This window comes from Oncorhynchus masou, chromosome 16, assembly GCF_036934945.1.
Source record: "Oncorhynchus masou masou isolate Uvic2021 chromosome 16, UVic_Omas_1.1, whole genome shotgun sequence".
NCBI classification, from domain to species: Eukaryota; Metazoa; Chordata; class Actinopteri; order Salmoniformes; family Salmonidae; genus Oncorhynchus; species Oncorhynchus masou.
The window spans coordinates 22,042,657-22,067,734 of record NC_088227.1 but is presented as its reverse complement, the minus strand read 5'-3'; the positions used below and the strand labels follow the sequence as shown (position 1 = coordinate 22,067,734).

Here is a 25,078-nt window from a genome sequence, read left to right as displayed (position 1 = left end):
AACTGAGAATCGTGGGCACTACTGACCACAGTCACACATACTCGAAGATGAAATAGTACAATTGCTCAATTTAAAAAAACTCTGAAACACGTTCAAAACCATGTTTGTTTTGATCTTCCTTCGTAGAGAATCGAGTCCCACCACGCGTGACGTCAGCAGAGTCAGAGAGCTTCCACATTCTAGTCTCCGGGTTCATCATTGCCATATCGCGGAGGATAGAATACCATCCAGGGTTTGCGCAGCCGAACCGAGTCCCTGCATCAGTCATGGCGGCGCCGTTAGCCCACTTCGACGAAGACTGGCAGGATTTCAATGAATTCAAGGCGGCCTCCGAGTCGCCGAACCGACTGGACCAGCTGAACTCGAACATGGCTGATTCGGGACTGGTGGATGATTTCTCAGACCTCGACAGCTTCTCGGGGGATATATGCAGCTTCACATCAATGGAGGACCTTGTCCACGACTTCGATGAGAAGCTGACAGTTTGCTTTCGAAATTACAACACCAAGACTGAAAACATAGCCCCTATTAAACCTATCACAGAAGATACTTTCCTCAAAGACGACGAGTGAGTGTGAATTGTGTAGCTACTACTTGTTTTATCAGTTAAGCATTTATAGTTTGTCTACAATCTCAAGCTAGTTAGTTAGCATACCATTGCTAATATGAACCTGCTGCTAGCTAGCTAGCTAGCCATTTTACAAAAGGGTTGTTAGTGTTAGCTAGTTAGCCAATGTTATTTGGAATGCATGTAAACCTGTAAAAATAACTTAGGAAATAAGGACTTCAAGAGAAGAGCCTTCAAGATAAGCTTAAGTGTTTTGTTGTTTGTTAGCAGGTAACGTTAGTTATAATGCATTAGCTGAGCTGTGTTTTCAAAGTAGCTAGCTAAGTTACCTAGCAGCTAGCTACCCAAGTTTGTAAATAACTTGATAGTTAAAGTTTCACATGTCACATGCACAGTGACACTACTTTCTTGCAAACTCAAAACTCAACAATACAATCATTAATAACAATGTAATACTAGAAAAAACACACGAGAAATATGAAGAACGCAAAAGTAAGCATACTAACATTATATACATACCCATTATATACATGGCGTGATGGAGTTGGATATGATATAAGGTGACTGGTGACAGGATATAAACAGAGTAGCAGCAGCATCTATGTGAGTGGGTGCGTGTGTGTAGACTAATGTGCATATTATGTGTGAGTGCGTGTGTAGGGCCCTGGTGATTGTGCATAGACACAGTGCAAAATTAAAACGTCGATAAAGATAGAAAGTTAACTCCGATAGTTTGTGTAGCTATTTAGCAGTCTTGTTGATTGGGGATGAAAGCCGTTCAAGAGCCATACCGGTATGCCTGATATAGATGTCCTGGATTAGAGGTTGACAGATTATGATTTTTCAACCAATACCGATTATTGGAGGACCAAAACAAGCCGATACAGAATAATCGGCTGATGTTATTACTTTTTAAAATATATTTTTTTATATATATATATATGTGTGTGTGTGTGTGTGTGTGTGTGTGTGTGTGTGATAATGACAATTACAACAATACTGAATGAATACATTTATTTTAACTTAATATAATACATAAGATCTATTTAGTCTCAAATAAATAATGAAACGTGCTCAATTTGGTTTAAATAATGAAAAAACACATTGTTGGAGAAGAAAGTAAAAGTGCAATATGTGCCTTGTAAAAAAGCTAACATTTAAGTTCCTTGCTCAGAAAATATGAAAGCTGGTCGTTCAGTATTCCCAGTTCTTCAATATTCGCAGTTAAGAAGTTTTAGGTTGTAGTTAATTATAGGAATTATGACGCGTCAACTATTTATCTCTATACCATTTTTGTATTTCATATACCTTTGACTATTGGATGTTCTAGTAGGCACTTTAGTATTGCCAGCCTAATCTCAGGAGTTGATAGGCTTTAAGTCATAAACAGTGCTGTGCCTCAAGCATTGCTAAGAGCTGCTGGCAAATGCAGTAAAGTTTAAATGAATGCTTACGAGCCTGCTGCTGCCTACCACCGCTCAGTGAGACTGCTCTATCAAATATGAAATCAGAGACTTAATTATAATATAATAAACACATAAATACGAGCCTTTGGTCATTAATATGGTCATATCCGGAAACTGTCATTTCAAAACAAAACATTTATTCTTTCAGTGACATACTTCCGTATTTTATCGAACTGGTGGCAAACCCTAAGTCTAAATATTGCTGTTACATTGCACAGCCTTCAATGTTGTGTCATAATTACGTAAGATTCTGGCAAATTGTTCGCAACAAGCCAGGTGGCCCAAACTGTTGCATTATACCCTGACTCTGCGTGCAATGAACGCAAGAGAAGTGACACAATTTCCCAAGTTAATATTGCCTGCTAACATGAATTTCTTTTAACTAAATATGCAGGTTAAAAATATATACTTCTGTGTATTGATTTTAAGAAAGGCATTGATGTTTATGGTTAGGTACATTCGTGCAACGATTGTGCTTTTGTTAAATCATCACCTGTTTGGTGAAGTAGGCTGTGATTCGATGATAAATTAACAGGCACCGCATTGATTATATGCAACGCAGGACAAGCTGGTTAACCTAGTAATATCATAAACCATGTGTAGTTAACTAGTGATTATGTGAAGATTGATTGTTTTTTATAAGATAAGTTTAATGCTAGCTAGCAACTTAACTTGGCTCCTTGCTGCACTCGCGTAACAGGTGGTCAGCCTGCCACACAGTTCCTCTTGGAATGCAATGTAATCGGCGTCCAAAAATGCCGGTTACCGATTGCTATGAAAACTTGAAATTGGCCCTTTATCCTGGATGGCAGGGAGCTCGGCCCCAGTGATCTACTGGGCTGTCCACGCCTTGCGATCGAGGGCGGTACTATTACCATACCAGGCAGTGATGCAGCCAGTCAAGATGTGGAGCTTTTTGAGGATTTGAGGGCCCATGGCTAACTTTTTCAACCTCCAGAGGGGGAAGAGGCACTTTCACACCTTCTTCACAACTGTGCGTGTGTGTTTGGACCATTTTAAGGCTTTAGTGATTTGGACACAAGAACTTGAAGCTCTCGACAGAGGTACACAGAGGTAAATCTTTGTAATTGTTTTTGAAAGGGCACGCTTCAGCTTAGTCTGATTTAATCTGGCAGTAATACACAATTAATGGGTATATACAGCCTGAAACGAATCTCTGAAAAATCGTGTAAATGTACCCTAGAAGGCAGAATTTTGAATAGAATTACATTTAAACTACTGGTTGAGACAAAATATCTCCAGGAAAGTATTGTTTACCCTACTGTTTAGATCGATGGTGTGTATGTGGTACTTCAACCTGCTCTCAGAGCATTTCTTATTATTCTGTATGTAAATTTGAGAGACTCAATTTAGTATGTGGATGTCCATCATCCATTTCGTATAATATGTTACGAATAATAATTCTTATGTTATGAATTTCCAAAACCTACAATCTGTTACAAATGTGCAAAACTTATATTTTACAAATTACAATTTGCTATTACTAACGTTAGTTAGGTGGCTAACGTTAGTTAGGTGGCTAACGTTAGTTAGGTGGCTAACGTTAGTTAGGTGGCTAACGTTAGTTAGGTGGCTAACGTTAGCTGGGTTAGGGGAAGAGTTAGCTAAAAGGGTTATTAAGTAACCTTCTGTGTTATGTAACAAAACATAACCTAATTTGAGTGTCCAGGATTTACATGTACTATGTTACATCTAGCCTATGAGACCAAGCTTGGTTGTTTGCAGCGAGATAAAATTTGTTTTATGTTGGATATCCGGTTTTCTCTAGTTAATAGCTATTGAACCAAGCATGCCATCACAATTAAAACTTGTTAACGGTACAGGTTCCCCAAGAAGAACCACGCCCCCCCCCCCCCCGCTCAACTCAAACCGTGGCGCACAGAATGCAAAAATATTCTTAGAAATATTTAACCTCCACACATTAACAAGTCCAATAGCACAAATGAAAGATAAACACCTTGTTCATCTACCCAGCGAGTCAGATTTCTAAAATGTTTTACGGCGAAAACATAGCACATATTTATGTCAAACCACCACAGACACACAGACGATATGCAGCCATTTTGTCAAGCAAAAGATGCAATCACAAACACAGGATTAAAAGAAAAATAATTCACTAACCTTTTGAAAATCTTCATCAGATGACAGTAATAGGACATGTTACACAGTACATTTATGTTTTTTTCAATAATATGCAATTTATATCCATAAATCTCAGTTTACATTGAGCCATGTTCAAAAAATGCTACAGAAATGTACGGAGAAATTATAGATAGCTCCGCCAGATAACGCCAGATAACAGCAATACACATCATAAACTTTGACTAAATATACATGTTCTACATATAGTTAGAAAGATACACTGCTTCTTAATGCAACCGCTGTGTTACATTTATTTTTAACGTTACAGAATTCGTTCACTAGGCAATAATCTGAGGCGGCGCTCAGACGTAAGCAATATTTCTGCGCTATGTTGGAGTCAACAGAAATACAAAATTACAACATAAATATTCCCTTACCTTTGATGGTCTTCGATCAGAATGTAGTGGAATGAGTCATACTTACCCAATACATCGTTTGGTTTCAGTTTGTGTGTCTTTGTATTAGCATATGCTAACAGCTTCAGCTGAAATGCACCCAAAATGACAGTTGCGCATCAAAACTTCAAAATTACATATTATATGTCGACTAAACTGGTCAAACTAAGTGCAGAATCAAGCTTTAGGATGTTATTAACGTACAAAACAATTGGCGATTCAACCGAAAGAACGCAACTCTTCTCCGACGAGCTAGAACAATGAATGCCCTATGTACAATTGCGCCAGGACGCGCAGCTAAATTCTCGTGACACTACAGTATTTTGCCCGCCAACGGGCCAAAGCTCGCGGGATTTTCTCCATTACTCGCCCTATTGAAACAACACATCACGCTGAAGACACAGAAACTGTTCCCAGATCCGTTACTGGTTGGGAAGGGTGGGGGCGATGACGTCAAAGTTGGGACAACTTTCCTGATGAGAGAGAGAGTTTGGTAGAATGGCTGCCCTGTGAATTCTGCTTTACATACAGACATAATTCGAACCGTTTTAGAAGTGTTTTCTATTCAATAATAATTATTATATGCATATATTAGCAATTTTGGACATATTTTTTTCTGTTTACTATGGGCACGCAATTCCTCCAAAGGGGGCAGTATTGTGCATAGCCTTAGTTAATTAACTGAATCCAAATAACATTATTTTTCATTGTCATGGCATGCTTGGTTCAAATCCTTTGAAGAGAGAGAACTGAACATCCAATATAAAACTAACATTAATATATACAGTGCCTTCAGAAATGACTCATACCCCTTGACCATAGATTACACATTTTGTTACTACAGCCTGAATCCAAAATGGATTACAAATATATTTTTCTTCTTACCAATCTACACATAATACCCCATAATAACAAAGTGAAACCATGTTTTTTTTTTAAATTGTAGCAAGTTTATTGAAAATGAAATACAGAAATATCTCATTTACATAAGTGTTCACACCCCTGAGTCGGTACTTTGTAGAAGCACCTTTGGCAGCAATTACAGCTAAAAGTCTTTCTGGGTAAGTCTCTAAACTTTTCACATCTGGATTGCGCAACATTTACCCATTTATTATTTTCATAATTCTTCAAGCTCTTTCAAATTGGTTGTTGATCATTGCTTGTCAACCATTTTCAAGTGTTGCCATAGATTTTCAAGTAGATTGAAGTCAATGCTGTAAATAGGCCACTTGGTAACATTCACTGTCTTCTTGGTAAGCAACTCCAGTGTGTTTTAGGTTATTGGTCTGCTGAAAGGTGGAAAGCAGACTGAACCAGGTTTTCCTCTAGGATTTTGCCTGTACTTAGCTCTATTCCATAAAAAAATGTATCCTGAAAAACCTCTGTCCTTAACGATTAAAAGCATACGCACAGCATGATGCAGCCACCACTATGCTTGAAAATATGGAGAGTGATACTCTGTATTGTGTTGTATTGGATTTGCCTCAAACATAACACTTTGTATTAAGGGCAAAGGTAATTGCTTGGCCACATTTTTGTTGCATTACTTTAGTGCCTTGTTGCAAACAGAATGCATGTTTTGGAATATTATTTTTCTCTACAGACTTCCTTTTCAGTCTGTCAATTAGGTTGGTATTGTGGAGTAACTACAATGTTCTAGATCCATCCTCAGTTTTTTTGCTATCACAGCCATTAACCAGTTAATTGTAATGAAAAATATAATCTATGTAATCCCCCAAATAATGATTTATTATGAGAGGGCCATAAACAATACCTAGTAATGCTGCATACTCAGGACGGTTAAAATCTCACCTTTCTGGTAAAAAAAAATGTTATAAAAGGCTGAGGTGTACTGACTTTTGAGGACACAAGCTGAAGTACACAGTACAAGTATGATACAAATAAGAAAATTACATTTTATATTATGCATTTCCTTTTCAACAAAACTGTATCGATAAGGCTTGAAATGACTTATTTGCTTTCTAAATATAGTATATTGAAATTATAAACACAACTAACTATAAGATTTCACCTTCCTTATATCTGTAAAATACATAAATGTGCATTTTTTCTGAAGGTCTCGCTTGATCAAAATGTCTGCCCCCATCGCTGTGAACGTCTCACAGAGCACTTTATTGGCTTCCTGAACTTGTTAGGAACTCTCCTTTCATCTATATTAATTTTGTCTGTCTATGACAGTGTTTTTTTTTATTTTAAAATCTATTAATTATTTTAGATTAATTGCTGTGAATTGACCTCAATGTGCTACCGTGATAAAACCACTCTCCTGCTGTGCTACGATGTAACGATGTCAGTGGCTGTGATGTAGGGTTCTGCCAGGAGTTGGGCAGTTGGAAGAGCAAATGAAATGAAGCTGGGATGTCCCTCCTACCAAGTGGTAAACAATACGTTCCTGTGGATATTTTCTCTCACATTTCGGGCAGCTGAAGAACAAACCGCACAAACAACTTTAAAAATAAAAAGCATTGCTTAATCGCTCAGCACACACACACACAGTCAGATGCACACACAAAGATTGTCAGTTGAAATGTACAGTCGTCTTTGTTGCTTCAGTTGCTCTTGAGTCACATCCAAATAATCTTGGGGAAACACTGCACTCTTTTACAGTAAAATGAGCTCAGGATGGTGAGAGGAAGGTGGAGGGGGTAGTTTGGAGAGAAGCCTTTAGCAGGGCTGAAAGAGCAGTGCACTGAGGGCAGCGGAGTCCTTTCATGATTGACTGCCCTTTTTGGAGGACGTGCCTTGCCTACTAACAAGCTCTACTGTAGCTGGCTAATGACCTACCTCCAAGCAGAGACGCACAGCGAGGATGACATGGAGACAGGAAGTAATGTGTGTGTGTTCATATATCGGTGTGCTTTAGGGAAAAGTTTCATGATCAACTTTCCTTGGTGAAGGACTACCCATGGAGATGCACAGAGAGCCACTGGCCACATAGAGGCTTTTGTGTGCTTGTTCTTGTTTATTCAGGGCTTGCATGTGTGCGTGCGTGTCTGTTGTTGACGGCCTAAAAATATAGTAATGCCTGAATTACAGGGTGACAGCCGCAGGGCCAAAGCATTTCCTGCCAGCATTGCCCAATTTAGAGAACCTGTCCTTGAACTGTGTGTTGTTGATGATAATGATGCTTTGTTAGTAAGAGAGGGATGGAGAGACTGGAGTTATATGAAGAACACGTGTGTGACAAACTCTCTGATGCAAAACCTTTCTGACACTTGGGTTCACAGTGCCCATCCTCGCATCGCTCGCAGCAGTCCTGGTCAGACACACACACTCATCCTCACATTACACATGATCACTCCCATTGTGTAGCGTGATCTATGTACAAAATGTATTCTGTATTTCCTATAGTATAGCGCAAAACCCTTTTGAGAGAGAATTGACATAAAAAATACATTTGGCATAAAAAAAAATGTCTAGGCTATTAACATGCCAGATTCCTGCTCTCTTATCAGTCAGAGGCGAGCTGCGTCAGGGACAGAGGGGTGTGTGGGTGGTGAGGAAAGAGGATGACACACTACTGCCAACTAATGCTGTGTCACTGGGGAAATGTTTCAAGTGCAGTGTAACATTTTCTGTCTTCCTTCTTTTTCTCTCCTTTCTCACCCCCTTTCTCTTCATTCCTCTCACCATTTCTCTTCCACGTTCTTTCTCTCGTTCTCCCCCTCAGGGTGTGGAATGCTCTGACAGATAACTATGGCAACGTGATGCCAGTGGACTGGAAGACATCTCACATTCGCTCCCTGCATCTCCCCACACTCAACCTCTGCAAGCAGGGGGTAAGACACACACACACACCCACAGGCTAACGCCCACACCCATAGGCAAACACTTACACACATGGTCTGCACCTCCACACTGTACACATTCCCCCGCTCAGCACACCTGTTCATTAGCTCAGCCAAGCTGACTCTCATCTCCCTTTTTGCTCTCTCCCTATCTCTCTTTGTCCCTCTTCTCGCCCTCTTCTCTCTCTCTTCCTCTGATGGACAGAAGCTGGACAACATGCCTCTGGACCTGTCTGATGATGAGGAGCTGAGGGAACAGATGGACATGCACTCCATTATTGTGTCCTGCATCAACGATGAGCCGCTCTTCACTGCCGAACAGGTACACACACACACACACACACACTTGATAGACAACACACACACACTCGCTCTCTTTCTATCACGTCTCAAATTCACCACACTCTACTACTTACAAAGCCACCCTCTTAACACAAGCTATGTGTGTGTGTGTGTGTTGCAGGTGATCGAGGAGATTGAGGAGATGATGCAGGAGTCTCCAGACCCAGAGGATGATAAGAGCCCGTCCCAGTCAGACCTGTCCCTGCTCTCCCAAGATCTCAGCAACCTCAAACGCTCCAGCTCCAACACCAGCTATGAGGACCGTGAGTGACTCCTAACTCGCATCAAATCACTAACAGCTCAAGTATAAACAGCTCCCTGCAGCTGTATTACACAACCCCATCCCATACATACATACTGAGTATACCAAACTTTAAGTTCCAAAAGGGATGCTGGCCCATGTTGACTCCAATGCTTCCCACAGTTGTCAAGTTGGCTGTATGTCTTTTGGGTGGTGGGCCGTTCTTGATATACACAGGAAACTGTTGAGCCCAAAAAACGCAGCAGTGTTGCAGTTCTTGACACCTGCTACCATACCTGTTCAAAGGCACTTAAGTATTTTGTCTTGTCCATTCACCCTCTGAATGGCACACATACACAATCCATGTCTCAAGGCTTAAACATCCTTCTTTAACGTGTCTCCTCCCCTTCATCTACACTGATTGAAGTGGATTTAGCAGGTGACATCAATAAGGGATCAAATCAAAATCAAATGTATTTATGTAGCCTTTCTTACATCAGCTGATATCTCAAAGTGCTGTACCGACACCCAGCCTAAAACCCCAAATAGCAGGCAATGCAGGTGTAGAAGCATGGTGGCTAGGAAAAACTCCCTAGAAAGGCCAATACCTAGGAAGAAACCTAGAGAGGAGCCAGGCTATGAGGAGTGGCCAGTCCTCTTCTGGCTGTGCCGGGTGGAGATTATAACAGAACATGATCAGGATGTTCAAATGTTCATAAATGACCAGCATGGTCAAATGAAAATCATAGTAGTTGTCGAGGGTGCAGCAAGTCAGCACCTCAGGAGTAAATGTCAGTTGGCTTTTCATAGCCGATCATTAAGAGTATCTCTACCGCTCCTGCTGTCTCTAGAGAGTTGAAAACAGCAGGTCTGGGACAGGTAGCACGCCCGGTGAACAGGTCAGGGTTCCATAGCCGCAGCCAGAACAGTTGAAACTGGAGCAGCAGCACGGCCAGGTGGACTGGGGACAGCAAGGAGTCATCATGCCAGGTAGTCCTGAGGCATGGTCCTAGGGCTCAGGTCCTACGAGAGAAAGAAAGGAGAGAAAGAGAGAATTAGAGCGAGCATACTTAAATTCTCACAGGACACTGGATAAGACAGGAGAAGTACTACAGATATAACAAACTGACCCTAGCCCCCCGACACACAAACTACTACAGCATAAATACTGGAGGCTGAGACAGGAGGGGTCAGGAGACATTGTGGCCCCATCCGATGATACCCCCGGACATGGCCAAACAGGAAGGATATAGGGATCATAGCTTTCACCTGGATTCACCTCGTCAGTCTGTCAGGGAAAGAGCAAGTGTTCTTAAATGTTTTGTATATTTAGTGTATATACAACTGGACTGCAGATACAGGCTCACAGTAGCATTGTTACATAATAGACACTACATACAACTGGACAGCAATTACTGCTTACTTGTTATGTAACTTTAAATGCAAAACATATCAAGCTGTAATGCAAACGTTTGGGACTGACCATGTAAGTATGTGTTAGTATGTGATGTGTTATCCTGCCATGTGTTCATGGAATTTGTCAAGCTCTATATAAGTATGTGTTAGTATGTTTATGTTCTAATCCCTACCTCCTCCCAGGCTTGCGTCGTCTTTCAGTCTCAGAGCTGAGCGAGGCCTTGGAGGAGGTGGAGACGGCCATCAGGCGCTACAGTGAGGAGCTGATCCAGGCCCTGGCCCTGAGGGACGAGCTGGACTTTGAGAAGGAGGTGAAGAACAGCTTCATCTCACTGCTCATCGACGTGCAGAATCGGCAGAAGGAGCACCGTGAGCTGCTCCGCAAGAAGAAGAAGATCAGGCCCACAGGCAGCGTTCAGAGGGCAGACAGGACACATGTCCCTGGGACGGTGAGCGAGATGGACACCGATAGACACAGATTCGTACACATAGTATTGTATGATTTGAAATGCATATAATACACGTTGTGATGCACATACGTGCCTAGATACAGTGGCGTCTGAAATTATTGACACCCTCAATTAAGATGAGCAGTACTGACTGTATAAAATAAATAATGCAAGTACTGAGCTAATACAATTGCTCAGAGAAGTAGATTTTGTTTAACAAGTCATAATTTTTTAACTAAAATGTAGTGGTCAAAATGACTCCCCAAAGACGAAATAAAGTAGTCACAAGTTTAGTATTTGGTCCCATATTTCTATCACACAATGACTACATCAATATTTGAACTTTATTTAACTAAGCAAGTCAGTTAAGAACAAATTCTTATTTTCAATGATGGCCTAGGAACAGTACCTTGTCAGCTCGGGGATTCAATCTTGCAACCTTTCGGTTACTAGTCCAACGCTCTAACCTCGAGGCTACCTACCGCCCCTAAATTAATGGTAAATAATGTAATGTGTCATTTTGGAGTCAATTGTATAGTAAATAAGAATAGTATATGTTTCTAAACACCTCTACATTAATGTAGATGCTACCATGATTACGCATAATCCTGAATGAATCATGAATGATAATGATATCTTAGCATGTCTATTTACCATTCATTTCTATTGGGCACAAAATAATCAGAATAAAATAAACCCAAAACAAACTGCAAATGCATCCAACAAGTCTGTAGAGTTACAAACTTGATGTAGTCGTTTGCTAGGAATATGGAACCAAATACTAAACTTTTGACTACTTTATAAGAATCTTTGGGTGGTCAATCATTTTGACCCCTACCTTTTTCAGGAAAAATATTGATTTGCTAAACAAAATCTTTCTCTGGGCAATTGTATTAGTATAAAATAACATAATTTCCCACATTTTTTGAGCATACAATATAGTTCAGTACTTGAATTATTTATTTTATATCGTCATTAATGCTCATCTTTATCAAGGGTGTCAATAATTTTGTACCCCACTGTTGTGTATTGTGCACACGCCCATTTATACAGGCACAAACCAGGTTAGATGCATGCACTGGAAACAGAAGAAATGCATGAGAGACATGCCTGGAAGTACAAAACAACACCCTGTGGTAGTCCTGTACTAACTTCTGCACTCACCCTGCAGACCCTGTTGGGTCTCTCTTTCTGTCTCTCCTTCTGCTTTATTCTACAGTCCACTATTAGCCTTCTATTTACATAGTGAAAATGTATTTATTTACATCATTACATTGTAATTATTGGGCTTTGTCATATGTCTTTGTAAATACCAGCTGAAAACTGGACAGTAAAATAAACGACCCTGTAGGTCTGAATTCACCTTGCCATTGTTTTTGTCCAATCTGAACTGTTGGACTTCCGTGTGGATAATTTGTCCTTTTCGGAACCAGAAACGATGGCAGGTTGAATCCAGTTCTGAACCCCTCTTCTTATTCTCCTGCTCTCTAGAGCTCTCATGTCTTTTTGGAGGGTTTCTCATTCTTTCTCTGGTAGTTTTATCTCTCTTGCGTTCTCTCCCTCCTCTCCCTTCCTCTAGCTCTTCACTATGGAAGGGCTGTCCACTGTCATTCAGAACGGCCTCCGTCAAACTTTCGGCATCACAGGAGGGGACAAACAGGTGCCCCTCTCTCTCTAGCTATCTTCTCATCTTTTTTGACATTTTTCTTTACAGTTCTTTTCTCTACAGCTTTTGCCGCTGCTGTGTTTACCACATGTCCTCTTTATTTTACCATCTTTCATTTTCAATTTAACTCAAGCCCTCCTTTCTGCTCTCTCGTCCTGTGGCTCATTCTCTCTGTCCATCAAACACAAATTAAGCAGCTCCTTCTCAGCTTTCATATCCTTCTCTTTTTATGACTTGTTCTTTTCTTCCCTTATTCTTTTCCGGTCTTGTTGACTGAGCATTTAGCCTTGAGATTGGCTGTAACTGGATGCTGAATCATCCAGTAGTGTGCACTGCTTATTTCCTGCAAACAAGCATCCTCCTATTACTAATGCCCAGTTGTCTCCCACCAAGCTAAAACCAACCAATGGCCTTAAACCTCACCTACAGCCACTCACAAACCAATCACAACTTACTTTCACTCATTATTGGCTCAGAGTTGACCAATGACTCTCTCACTCTCAAATAATCAGTTTCTTGACTTCCAACAATTCATACAAAGGGTGATGGTAAGGTTTAGGATTGTGACAGTCATAGAATTTTGGATGACTATAATTGGCCAGCGTAATGACGAGGTCTCGTTTAATAACCGTTTGAATAGCACATTTTCTCCCCTCCTTTGCGCCTGATCGCATGTGCTGCCATATAAATAGAATGAAAAGAACGGGCCTCCGCATTTATGTCAATGATCAATATGTGCTGTCTTCTTTTGATTCAACTCAACTGACATTGCTTGAACACTTCATTAACAGGGGAACAACGGCAAATTTAGGGAATTTGTCTAACTGCCTAAACTTCTCTGAATTAGTGTCCCCTCTGAGGAATACAGAAAATCTACTGACATAAATTACATTCCGTCAGCAAACATACACTGAACAGAGATATAAATGTAAAGTGCTGAGATGAAAGATCCCAGCCGCACGCCGTAAAAATAAAATGACTTAAGTGATAATGCCCTAGAAGCCGGTGTTTGGAGGATATATTGGTACGTGTGTTGTTAGGTCCGAGACAAGTCGGGGGCAGAAAACTGTGCCAATATATCCTCCAAACACCGGCTTCGAGGCTGTTCTCACTTTTTTGCATCGGATTACCAACATATTCAAATAATGATTTGACATATTTTCATTAACTTTATTTTGATGAATTTATTCATACTATTTCATCCTTCCACAAGATATAGTCCCGACACACATCTAGGGTTGCTACCCAAGCCGGCTGGTCGTTCGCTCTATCGGTTCGGTTTCCAGAGACGTGACCCAGTCGTTCAGTCTTTCTGTTCTGTATCTATGGACGCGACCCAGTCGGTGCTTCTAAATGTTATCCCTTGCTTGCTAGCTAGCTAGCCAACTACAGGTAACTTACAATCATGTCAAAAAGTGCAGCCAGAATAACAGCAATGTAGCTGCATTTGTTTAAGCTGTTTTCCAGTGACATTTATTTGGATACATCCGTAACAATGAGCTAATGAGGCGTGATTTCGCCTGGTATGGAGAATGTGCTCTCTCACCAGGAAACTGTTGTTCAGGGGAGCCAACAACACAGCTAACAGAGTCACTTCAAACTGAAACTAGAAAGACTGCAAACTAGCTGCACTTCGTTTCGTTTGACCTTTTTTCAATTTACATTTCTTTGTATATATCCATACAAATTATGCCAGCTGATTCATGATTCTGACTGGCCGAGAAAAGCTGCCTGTCTGTCTCGTCCCTGCACGTTCATTACTATATTGAGTAATTGAAACTGAAACAGCGCATCTCGAATGGCTGGAGACAACAAACAATGTACCAGGCTAGCTGTGATTTTTACAATCTGAGAGCAATATTTGTTGGACTACCAAGAAAAATATTGGTGAATTATATTCTTCATACATTGATATGCATCCATCTATTCTGCCAACATTGCCTTACTCTGTCATAGAATTCTGAGTCAAATCTAACCTATTTTTAAAACCTCTAAGTTGGTTTTGTAGCGTAAACTTGGAATTTTTTATTTTTTATGGATATTATGGTTGTCTGCAAAGTAGTTAAAATGCTGGTTGTTCCAGTTGAAAGCTAAGATTCACCCATTTTGAATGTTATATTGTATTTGTGCATCACTGAGTGACGTTCTATCGAATCCTGGGGTCATTTAATGTTTTTATGTGTATCTGAGCTATTTGTCGTTCAAGCAGGCAGAACTACAGACGAGTTTTGCATCAAAATTCTTAACTTTCTCTTTTATCATGGTGCAGTTTTTCTTTTTCTTTTCTGTTCAACATTTTTCTTATTTTTGTATCCCCCTCCATCCTTTGCCTTCCCTCTCTCCTGTGTCGTGTTCTCTCTCTCCTCTCATTCTGTGGTTGTGACGTGTGTTTCTCGCTCTCAGTATCTGACCACAGTTATCCCCTATGAGAAGAACTCTGGCTCCCCCTCTGTGGAAGACCTTCAGATCCTCACCAAGAGTGAGTACTGACATGTTCCTGTTTATTACAACGTTGTATTATTTATTTTACAAACCACACTTTGTCTGTTAACTTTTTAAGTCACTGTAGGCCAACTGATGAAAGCTGTAATGTGAAGACCGAAATGTCCTATTATGACCATGATAGTAACTCATCCCAAATCTTTTTTGATTTTTTTGATTTTTTGCTCTTCCCTCCATGCAGTTCTGCATGCCATGCGGGAGGACAGTGAGAAGGTACCCAGCCTCCTAACAGACTACATTCTCAAAGGTACTCCCTCCCTACCAGTTACAAAACTCTTACTCCCGTTCAAAACACCACACATTACCACACAAGGTGTACATTCTCAAAGGTACTCAATTACTTTGAGGAAACATTGCTCCCGTTCAAAACAGAGCTTTTGTCTAGATTGACAGTCTCACTATGACCTAGTGCCTGAGAAAGATGCTGCAAGACACAAGGGTCCAGTTAGGACACATGTTATTAGGAGGGTCTACTTCCAATGTGTTCTTTGTTCACTGAAGGCCTGCAGGGTTTTTTGGAGCCTTTCATCTTGACCTTTACCCTCCTTGTTTCTCGCCTCTGCTGCGCTGCTCTGTCGCTAGTTCTAGTATGAGAAAGGTGGAAGTGGAGGTTTGTGAGCCACACACACACAATGACATGCATACAGGAAACGCACACACACGCAATGTGTGGAGAGCCCGCTCTCACACACCTCAGAGACAGCCCCCTTCCCTGGCTCTGTGCTGTAGTGAAGTGTACCTGTGCTGTGATTGTGATTATGGTGTACCTACTTTACTTACCCTCTATCTTACACACACTCCCTCCTCTTACTCAGACACACGCTCTTGCTCACCCCCCCCCCCATCCGTTCTTAATTGCTCTCTTCCATGTGGTAGATCATTTTAGGTTGACAGCTGTTTTCTGGGTGTTCTTCTTGTCCCTACAGTGCTGTGTCCCACATAAACCCAGTGGAGGAGCCACCTGTTCTACAACACTCTGAACACACTCAAGGCATAAGCACTTTTTTATTTTTTAGGAACTCAACTTACTGTCCCTGACCTCCAGGGGGCCCTCATTGATTTTGTTAGTCACTCTCACTCAGATATCAATAACATGGCATAAGCCATGGTAAAATGTGATGAATTGTAGGAAATGATTCACCTCATGGTAAAATGGGTAGAAATGCAATAAAGTCTCTGCCCCATGTCAGAACTAGAATTGCATGAATTTTTCGTTGAAAATTGCTAAATGTTCTCTCTGTCCCATGGCAAAATGTGTAGAACTGCAGGAAATTATCTTTAAAACATGCATTTTTCTGACTGTCATCAAGAGGGGTCCCATGAAACAAATTTGCCGGTCTTAGAGCCCCCAAAAGGCTAAAGCTGGCCCTGCGCTCAGGAGCTGCAGAGTTCTTGAACATACCAATGGAAGGAGTCACCCACCCCCCTAATAAGGTGGACTCTTCCTGATGGAGTATTTATTTTCCCCACAACAACTTTTCCCGCAACCTTTTGAGATTCACATTTTAATGCCTGTTTTACCTTATCTTCTCACCTTTTACGTGTAATCTTAAATGTTTTTTAATGTTGTAATGATAATATCTCACATTCGTTTTAATGTCTTCTCTGCATGTTAGCAGTATTACTCTCCATTGTCTAAAGTGGCTTGCTGTTCTCATCTTTTATCCTCCGTTTGCACTGATGTGAAGGAACTGGAGATGGAAAACAAATTCCTCTACGTTCACCTGCCTGCCTTTTCACATCATTAAAGGTTAGGGTGAGGAGACAAGGAGAAGAAGTCACTTGACAATTGGGATGCAGCTTTTCTCTGTTAAACTGGCTAATTCCCTCTGTGTGTGTATATATAGGAGGGATGGGGAAATAAGGCTTCTTGAACCAGTCTAACTAGGGCGGGATCAGTCCAATGGGAGCTCGCCACTTTATCAGAGAGCTATTGGTTCAGAGCAATTAATGATTGACAGACCATGGGATTAGTGGGGTTCAGAAGCCTTGTTTTCACCATCTCTTAGGTTTTATGTTTCATAAACCCCCTTAAAGGTTGTGCACGTCTTTGCATGCTGCTACATAGGATTAGGGAGCTACATCGGTCAAATATTATAAAGCATTGTTTGTATACTACAATGTGAAATTGCACAGATGGAACTTTTTTTTTTAAAGGGAAAAAATGACAGAAGTTAGTAAGAAGGTAACAAAGAACAAACTTGTACAGCTTTTTATTTTTCTGTAGTTTTGGAGAGATGAGGGACTTTTTACTGCCAGCAGTGTGTGGACACTTATTATGACATCGCCATTGTTATGTAAACACTAGCCATCAACCTCTGACCCCTCTTAGGGATGTCACATGACATCACCCTGTATACTTGCCTCATGCCTCTATAAAGTACAGTAAGTGAAGGGTTACAGCAATAATATTAGAATGTAAAATAATGGTTAAATTGCTGTGAGTTGATCCTGCCATGTTGTGTTTAGAACTAATAACTTTGATGTTGTGTAAATGTTGGGGATCTAGTGATGACATGTTATCTTGTCTTGTCTAGTAGCAACAGTAGTAGATCACCAAATTGTTGCATGTACTTATGTAGACAATTTAAAGGATGTAGAGAGGTTTCTGTACAAAAAGCAGGAGAGATTTTTCAAACATAAATATTTCAAAAACCCATTGTCTACATCCACAACCACTAACCTTCAGCACTATAATATCACCTCTGTACAATCCTGTCAAATCATCAGCAGTAACTAAGCTCAGTGCACAATAATTACAATAACACACAAGCCCATCAGGTCTGGTCAATCACAACTCTCAGGTACACCCAGAGCATCGGTTCTACAGCAGCCAGCCTGTCCACAGAAGTACAGCATTATGGATCGTGTTAGGAAGAAGAGTGTAGATGTTGTTACGCCATGCTTGGGGATAATGTTGAAGCATTAGCAAGCCCATCATCCTATAGCTTGAGTAGCCATTTATTAGTTTTTGTCTGTCCTAGGCCTGAGTAGTAATATAGTAACATCAGTGATAAGGCTTCAGACAAGTATAGGCTAGTACCTAGCTAAGTGGACGTTGTAGCATCAGCTTGCAATAGCTCTGTACCAAGGCAGCCTGACACCTATAGACAGCAACTAGATATCCCAGGTGGGCCGCTGTAAGTCAATGGTAGTGCCAGTCCTCACTAGTAGAAGTCTGGTGTAGTTGGCAGGAATCATCAAGTCTAACGGAAGCTCTCTTTTCCCTGTATCAAAGTGTATGTTATGAAGAGATGTTGGGTTTTAGTTGAGGGTCTCAGAAGGCATCTTTCTTTAGTAAGGGAAGCCAGTAGACCTCTACGTACTGTACAGAATCATATGTAACTATCTTTCAACTGTAGCAAGCTTCAGAAGCATTCAGAACCCCAAGCATGTGCTGCATGCACTTTATCTACTTTTACTTAAAGTAAATAAAATTAATGATAAGGATTAAGGTCACACTAAAGGGATCCTTAGCATTGAACCACATTGTAATAAGAAAGTTAAGCTGAACTGAAATGTATACTAGCTTGGGTGGGGTTTGGACTCCATTGTCGAGTTGAGAACTAGTATTGTTCTGGTTGTCTTGGAGCGGCATGGGGTTGTCACGGAGATTAGAGAAGGTTATCGACTCAGGCTGAAGCCCCACCCCTCGTCGCATGTCTGCTAAAATAGAGGGACCATATCAGCGTATATCCACGCTTTATCTAGAGATTTATATTTATATAGACACAAGCAACAAATAAGGCTGCCTTTGTAAATGCCAGAACTTTTGTATAATAGAATCTACTCATTTATTTTTAATGCAATATACTTCTTCCCCCATTTTGGGTTTTTATGTTTACTTGTCTTGTTGTTATGAGGTACTAAAGTACATTCATTTATTCAGTAAATGTTTGTTTTGTAACCATATCGACTGTAGTGGTACAAACGTTTTGTGCCAGAGTTACATTGGAACTCATTTCAAATAAAATAATGTTTACTTTGGTGTCATACTATTGGTTTGTAAGTGCATCCATGATGATCAATAATTGGTATTAAATCACATTGGTCCACACTTTTAATAGATGCAATCTGTAAACAGATGCAAATGCATTCTTACATGCAGAGCAACAGCAAGTCAATGTACATATGGTTTATATAAAATAAAAAATGGCATACTCTTCTCTTTCTATGTTAGGTCAGTGTAGCTATAAGAACAAATCTGAATATAAATGGATGCCTTAATACGGTTAATTGAAAAAATGACATGTTATTCTCTCAGTGTAACGGGCAGCTCTTCTCTCCATCAGCCCTCTACCTTCTCGGGAGTCCTATTTCATGGAAGCACTCATGCATCTGTCCCAGAATTATGTCAGTCTGGCTCCCAAGAAAAGTCATTTTCTTAGACAATCTGAAGTGAGTCATTTATCAGTTCGATGTGAAGAAGCAGTAAAACCAAACTGCACAACGTTGCAGTCATAGCCAAATAGGAATAGTTCTAAGCAGTGGTGACCTGTCATTCAGGGCAGGTGGGGCAGAGCTTAAAAATATATATGACCATTTTCTTTTTGCCTGTTTTTCATGTTGATTTGGTATTAATTCGTGTCACATATCAGTTTGCAAACAATGTAATATATATATATATATATATATTAATTGAATGAATAAAGCTGCATACAAACATGATCTCTTTCCTGAGTAAGGCAGCTCCAAAATGCAGGTGTTTCAGCCTAGCTCGGTGCAGCAAGCGAAAATACAAGGGTGGGCATTGGTAATCTTCTCTATTTGCGCCGTGATAGGCTCAAGCAGTCATCATGAATCACGTCGACAATCTACTGTCAAATGCTTTTCAATCCTTGGTACTATATGAAGAGAAATTATAGATAACACGTATCAGTGTTCACCGGCCATAGGACATAAACATTACACAAGTCGGAAATCGCAAGTTCAACGAGTGGTTTGGAAGGAATCGATGGCTAACTGTAGCGCCGCAAAGCAATCACTGTTTTGCTTTCCCTGCCTGATATTAGGTGGAGAGGATGTGTGGTCCAAGTCTGGCTTAAAGGATTTTAAAAAAAATTGTCTGAAAGGGTCTCTTTTCTGAGCTTTAAAGGATAAACATTCACACGCAAAACCATGGACCAGAAAAAGTTGAATACATTGGCCATGTTATCAATCTAGCATGACTTCTGCCATGTTCAAAAAACCTAGAAACTCGGAAATGGGAAATCTCAGACTGCCTCTGATCTGGCGGACTCACTAAACACACTTGCGTCATTTGTAAATGATGTCTGAGTGTGCCCCTTATTTGCTTAATATAAGGAATTTAAAATGATTTATATTTTTACTTTTGATAGTTAAGTATATTATAACAATTAACTCTGCTTTTTATACTTAAGTATATTTTAACCCAAATACTTTTACTTAAGTAGTATTTTACTAGTTGACTTTTACTTGAGTCATTTTCTATTCAGGTATCTTTTACTCAAGTATGACAGTTTTTCCGCGACTGACCATCTATTACTAACCCACTGCTGTGACATTTCTGTTCTTTGTTAAAATTCTTTGCGCATCAATTTCAAAGATTCTACTGAGTTACATTTCACATAAGGAAATAAATTCATTAGGCCCTAATCTATGGATTTCACATGACTGGGAATACATATATGCATCTTTTGGTCACAGATACCTTTAAAAAAAAGGTAGGGACATGGATCAGAAAACCAGTCAATATCTGGTGTGACCACCATTTGCCTCGGGCAGTGCGACACATCTCCTTCGCATAGAGTTGATCAGGCTGTTGATTGTGGCCTGTGGAATGTTGTCCCACTTCTCTTAAATGGCTGTGCCAAGTGTGGGAGAAAGATGTACATATAGGGAGAAACATAATACTGTAACACAAGAGAAAGATACACTTAGAGTGCATTTGCCATTCTGGTAAAATGCATTGTCTATTGTATAGGACAGGAGGACAGAGTAAGGCCATCAGAGCATAGGACAGCTGGACAAACCAAGGTCAGAGGGACATACACAGGAGGGGGTCAGCCAAATGACCAACTGATGGACTATAGACATAGGCCATATATTTTTAGGACATGAAGATGCTGAAGGAATGTCAGAAGAGACACATAGTCTACGAGTCCTAATATGGACAGACATACCAAAGAACACACCAGGCTGAACGTAAGGGGGCCCATAGCATAAGATGGGCATGTATTATTTTTGGGACATGAATAGGTCCTGTCACCATTATAACTTGACTGAAAGCAGATATGGGCGTTATCGAGCTGAACAAGCAGGATGCACAGATTGGGATATAATGGTGGCAGATAGACTGAGGGAACTTCATTTGCATGTGGGATGGACTCATATGTTGAATGTGTATAAATCAGAGCCAGTGCTCTGGACAAGTGTGTGTTCCGCGGACCATCTAGGCTTCTGATATGTTTGTATTAAAAGCCTATATCGAATTCACAAGTTCTTGTAAGTGTTACATTTTGTTAAGATTCTCCTCGACACAAGTTGCTGGATATTGGCAGGAACTGGAACACCCTGTCGTACACGCCAATCCAGAGCATCCCAAACGTGCTCAATGGGTGACATGTCTGGTGAATATGCAGGCCATGAAAAACTGGGACATTTTCAGCTTCAAGGAATTGTGTACAGATTCTTGCGACATGGTGCCATGCATTATCATGCTGAAACATGAGGTGATGGCGGTGGATGAATGGCACAACAATGGGCCTCAGGATCTCGTCACAGTATCTGTGCATTCAAATTGCCATCGATAAAATACAATTGTGTTCGTTATCCATAGCTTAAAACCTCTTGGAGATCGGGCTACTTTTTTCAACATTCTGTTAAAAATCGCGCAACATTTCAACGTCCTGCTACTCATGCCAGGAATATAGTATATGCATGTGATTAGTATGTGTGCATAGAAAACACTCTGAAGTTTCTAGAACTGGTTCAATGGTGTCTGTGACTATAACAGAACGAGTTCCGTGGTCAAAATCGCAAGGAAACCTGATCACAAAATCGACAAAGAAAAAATCCATCCGCCAGTCTCGGTATTGTCTATGGCTTTCCATAAATGATGGAACTGTGCTTGCAATTCCTACAGCTTCCACACGATGTCACCAGTGTTGTGATTTCCAGTTCCCTTTATCCTTGGTCAGATCGCTGAATAGCACATCCTGTCTTCAGGTGCGCACCCGGAAATAATGTCGGTGAAAAAATGGACTTTGTTTTGAAAACTTCTAGCTATTGAATACAGATCTCTCCGTGATCAATTTGATCGTTTATTAACGTTTGCTAATACCTAAACTTGGATTACAGAAGTAGGTTGAAGTGTTTTGTCAAAGTTTATAGGCAACTTTATGAATTTTATAAAATGACGTCGCGTTCGGAAACGTGACTTTTTCCATGGATTTCTCAGTGTTCATAAATGTACATTTTTTGTATATATGGACCGATTTAATCGACAAAAAGACCCAATTGTGATGTTTATGGGACATATAGGAGTGCCAACAAAGAAGCTCGTCAAAGGTAATGAATGTTTTATATTTTATTTCTGCATTTTGGGTAGCACCTGCTACGCTAATTTCTTTGTTTTTGTCCCCTTTGTGTGTTTCTGGGGGCTGCATGCTATCAGATAATAGCTTCTCATGCTTTCGCCGAAAAGCATTTTACAAATCTGACATGTTGGCTATATTCACAACGAGTGTGGCTTTAATTGAGTACCTTGCATGTGAGTTTTAATGAAAGTTTGAGTTGTATCGAGTACAATTAGTTGGCGCTCTGGAATTTCCGCTGATTTGGTTCCTGTACAGGTACAGCATCCGTAAAAGGAAGCCTGCCCATACCATAACCCCACTGCCACCATGGGGCACTCTGTTCACAATGTTGACATCAACAAACCACTCACCCACATGACACCATACACGGTGTCTGCCATCTGCCTATTACAGTTGAACCCGGGATTCATCCATGAAGAGCACACTTCTCCAGCGTCCCAGTGGCCATCGAAGGTGAGCATTTGCACACGGTTACAATGACGAATTGGAGTCAGGTCAAGACCCTGGTGAGGACGACGAGCAGGCAGATGAGCTTCCCTGAGATGGTTTCTGACAATTTGTGCAGAAATGATTCGCTTGTGCAAATCCACAGTTTCATCATCAGTCCGGGTGGCTGGTCTCAGACAATCCCGCAGGGGAAGAAGCCAGATGTGGAGGTCCTGGGCTGGCGTGGTTACAAGTGGTCTGCGGTTGTAACCTAGGTTTGAGACCATGGCTGTGTGAGAAGCGTGCCTGTATCTCTCACAGAACTTGAATGAGATGTGTTTTCTATGTTATCTCTCCCTCTCGCTGCTCTGATAGACATGAGCCTGCAACTTTAATCTCTCCAGCGTTACACTTGATCATTTATTTCCTTACAGAATCATAGCTGCACACTTAGGGTTCTGGAAGAACAAATACATATGCCAAAGTTATAGAATTAGTGCTGTGTGTTCAGAAATAAATGAAATCATTCTGAATAGCCTACTACACCACAAGACCTATAATTTAGCCACAGATGATCAATAGTTTCTTTAAAAAATAATAGCCTAGCTGTGTAGCCCAATAACAAGCCTACAGTTGGGAATGTGCAGTAAATCTGTCAGTGAACAAACAGCAAGTTGACAAAACAGGCCTTTCTCAATATTTCGAATACAATCATGGGAATACACAGGTTGGAAAGAAAATGGCTCCTGCTGAAGAGAGAAGACTCTAATCTGTCTGCTGTAGGCTACCAGCATATTTGATACATTTCAAAATACTATTTTACAAAGTAAAACAAGAGAGAGAGAGAGAGAGTTTTGGCACAAGTGCATTGGCCATCACCACAAAGTGAGCTGTGCATCATTGGGAAACTGGAAAGCATTTTTAGGACTATAATTTCCTTCTCATATTGTAGCTTACAACATGTGTCTTCACAAACCTCGGCCTAGGCTATTGATGAATTCAAGACAGGGTCGTTTTTATTGATGTTCAGATTTTCAGTTTGTCAGTGTCGAAGTAGCCTGTCCTTTCCATAATTTGTGCGGTATGAAAAAAGATGATACCCAAGTCTCCAGTCATGGAAAATGACGTAGAATTACATGAAATGCATTTATATAAGGGTACATTTTTCCACAAATGCGATGATATGATGCAATGCTTTATTCGTTTATGCTGCTCATTCCATGGGTAAGCGAATGCTCCTACCACTGACTCTCCAAAGCATCTTTGACTGGTGTATCCACAGCACTTATTTGCGAGTTACAGGCTGACCACACCGCTCAGGTCACGTGTGCAAGCATTGCAAAATAAAGGTAGAAATCTATATGATTCAATTATTGCATTGCTAAGGGCTAAAATAGAAGTCAGTTCTATTTGTGACGCAGTTCGCTCTGCAAGTCCTGTCTCTCCCATCTCCTCATTGGTTTATAGAAGCAGGTACCCACGTGCCATCTCCTCATTGGTTATACCCACGTGGGTGACTGAAAGACAAACGAGGTCAATAGCGGTAATACACCTAATTTATGAAAGTTGATCATCACAATATAAAGTCAAGAGAATAAAACTCCTGGAAGGTGGAGTGATGACTAGAAACGATTTGGTTGACCATTTTATGTGTGGATTAATAAGCGGAGTAGAGGATCTTGTGCATTTCAGGTAAAAATAAAACTCAATGTTTATATCCCAGGACAAATTAGCTAGCTAAATAGGACAAATTAGCTAGCAAGTGCAACTAGCTAGCTAAATTTCCATAAATGTTTAATGCTTTTTCGACCTGTCCCCAAATTAATATAATTGGTTCAGAGTTTGTTTTGATATTTTAACCTGCCTGTCGTGATCACGTTTGGTGTGGGGGGACAAAATACATTTATGCACGATGGCACACGCGCGCAGCCGGTTTGGGTTCCTGTTAATAATCTCCCGCTTGTTTAGTAAAGTGTAGCCAGGATCCTCCGCCTTCTGTCTGTTTATCGTACTGGTGCATGTGTGATCAAGTGTGTGTTGCTAGTGTGTGTTTGTCATTTATCTGGCGGAGGTTGT

At 40.6% G+C, this 25,078-nt stretch overlaps 1 protein-coding gene across 2 annotated transcripts; it reads left to right on the top strand.

Moving 5' to 3' along the window:
• The first annotated feature begins 158 nt into the window (after positions 1–158).
• Positions 159–19,012, top strand: fez2b (fasciculation and elongation protein zeta 2b). 2 transcript variants are annotated; one of them, XM_064991177.1, is made up of 9 exons: positions 159–568; positions 8,284–8,392; positions 8,607–8,723; positions 8,865–9,006; positions 10,584–10,849; positions 12,429–12,509; positions 14,919–14,994; positions 15,199–15,264; positions 15,944–19,012. In XM_064991177.1, the coding sequence occupies exons 1-9, from the start codon at positions 267–269 to the stop codon at positions 15,958–15,960; spliced, it is 1,176 nt and encodes a 391-aa protein (XP_064847249.1). In that variant the 5' UTR covers positions 159–266; the 3' UTR covers positions 15,961–19,012. The 2 variants fall into 2 exon arrangements, with proteins under 2 accessions (XP_064847249.1, XP_064847248.1); XM_064991176.1 differs by lacking the exon at positions 12,429–12,509 and having other exon boundaries at positions 171–568.
• Positions 19,013–25,078: the final 6,066 nt, after the last annotated feature.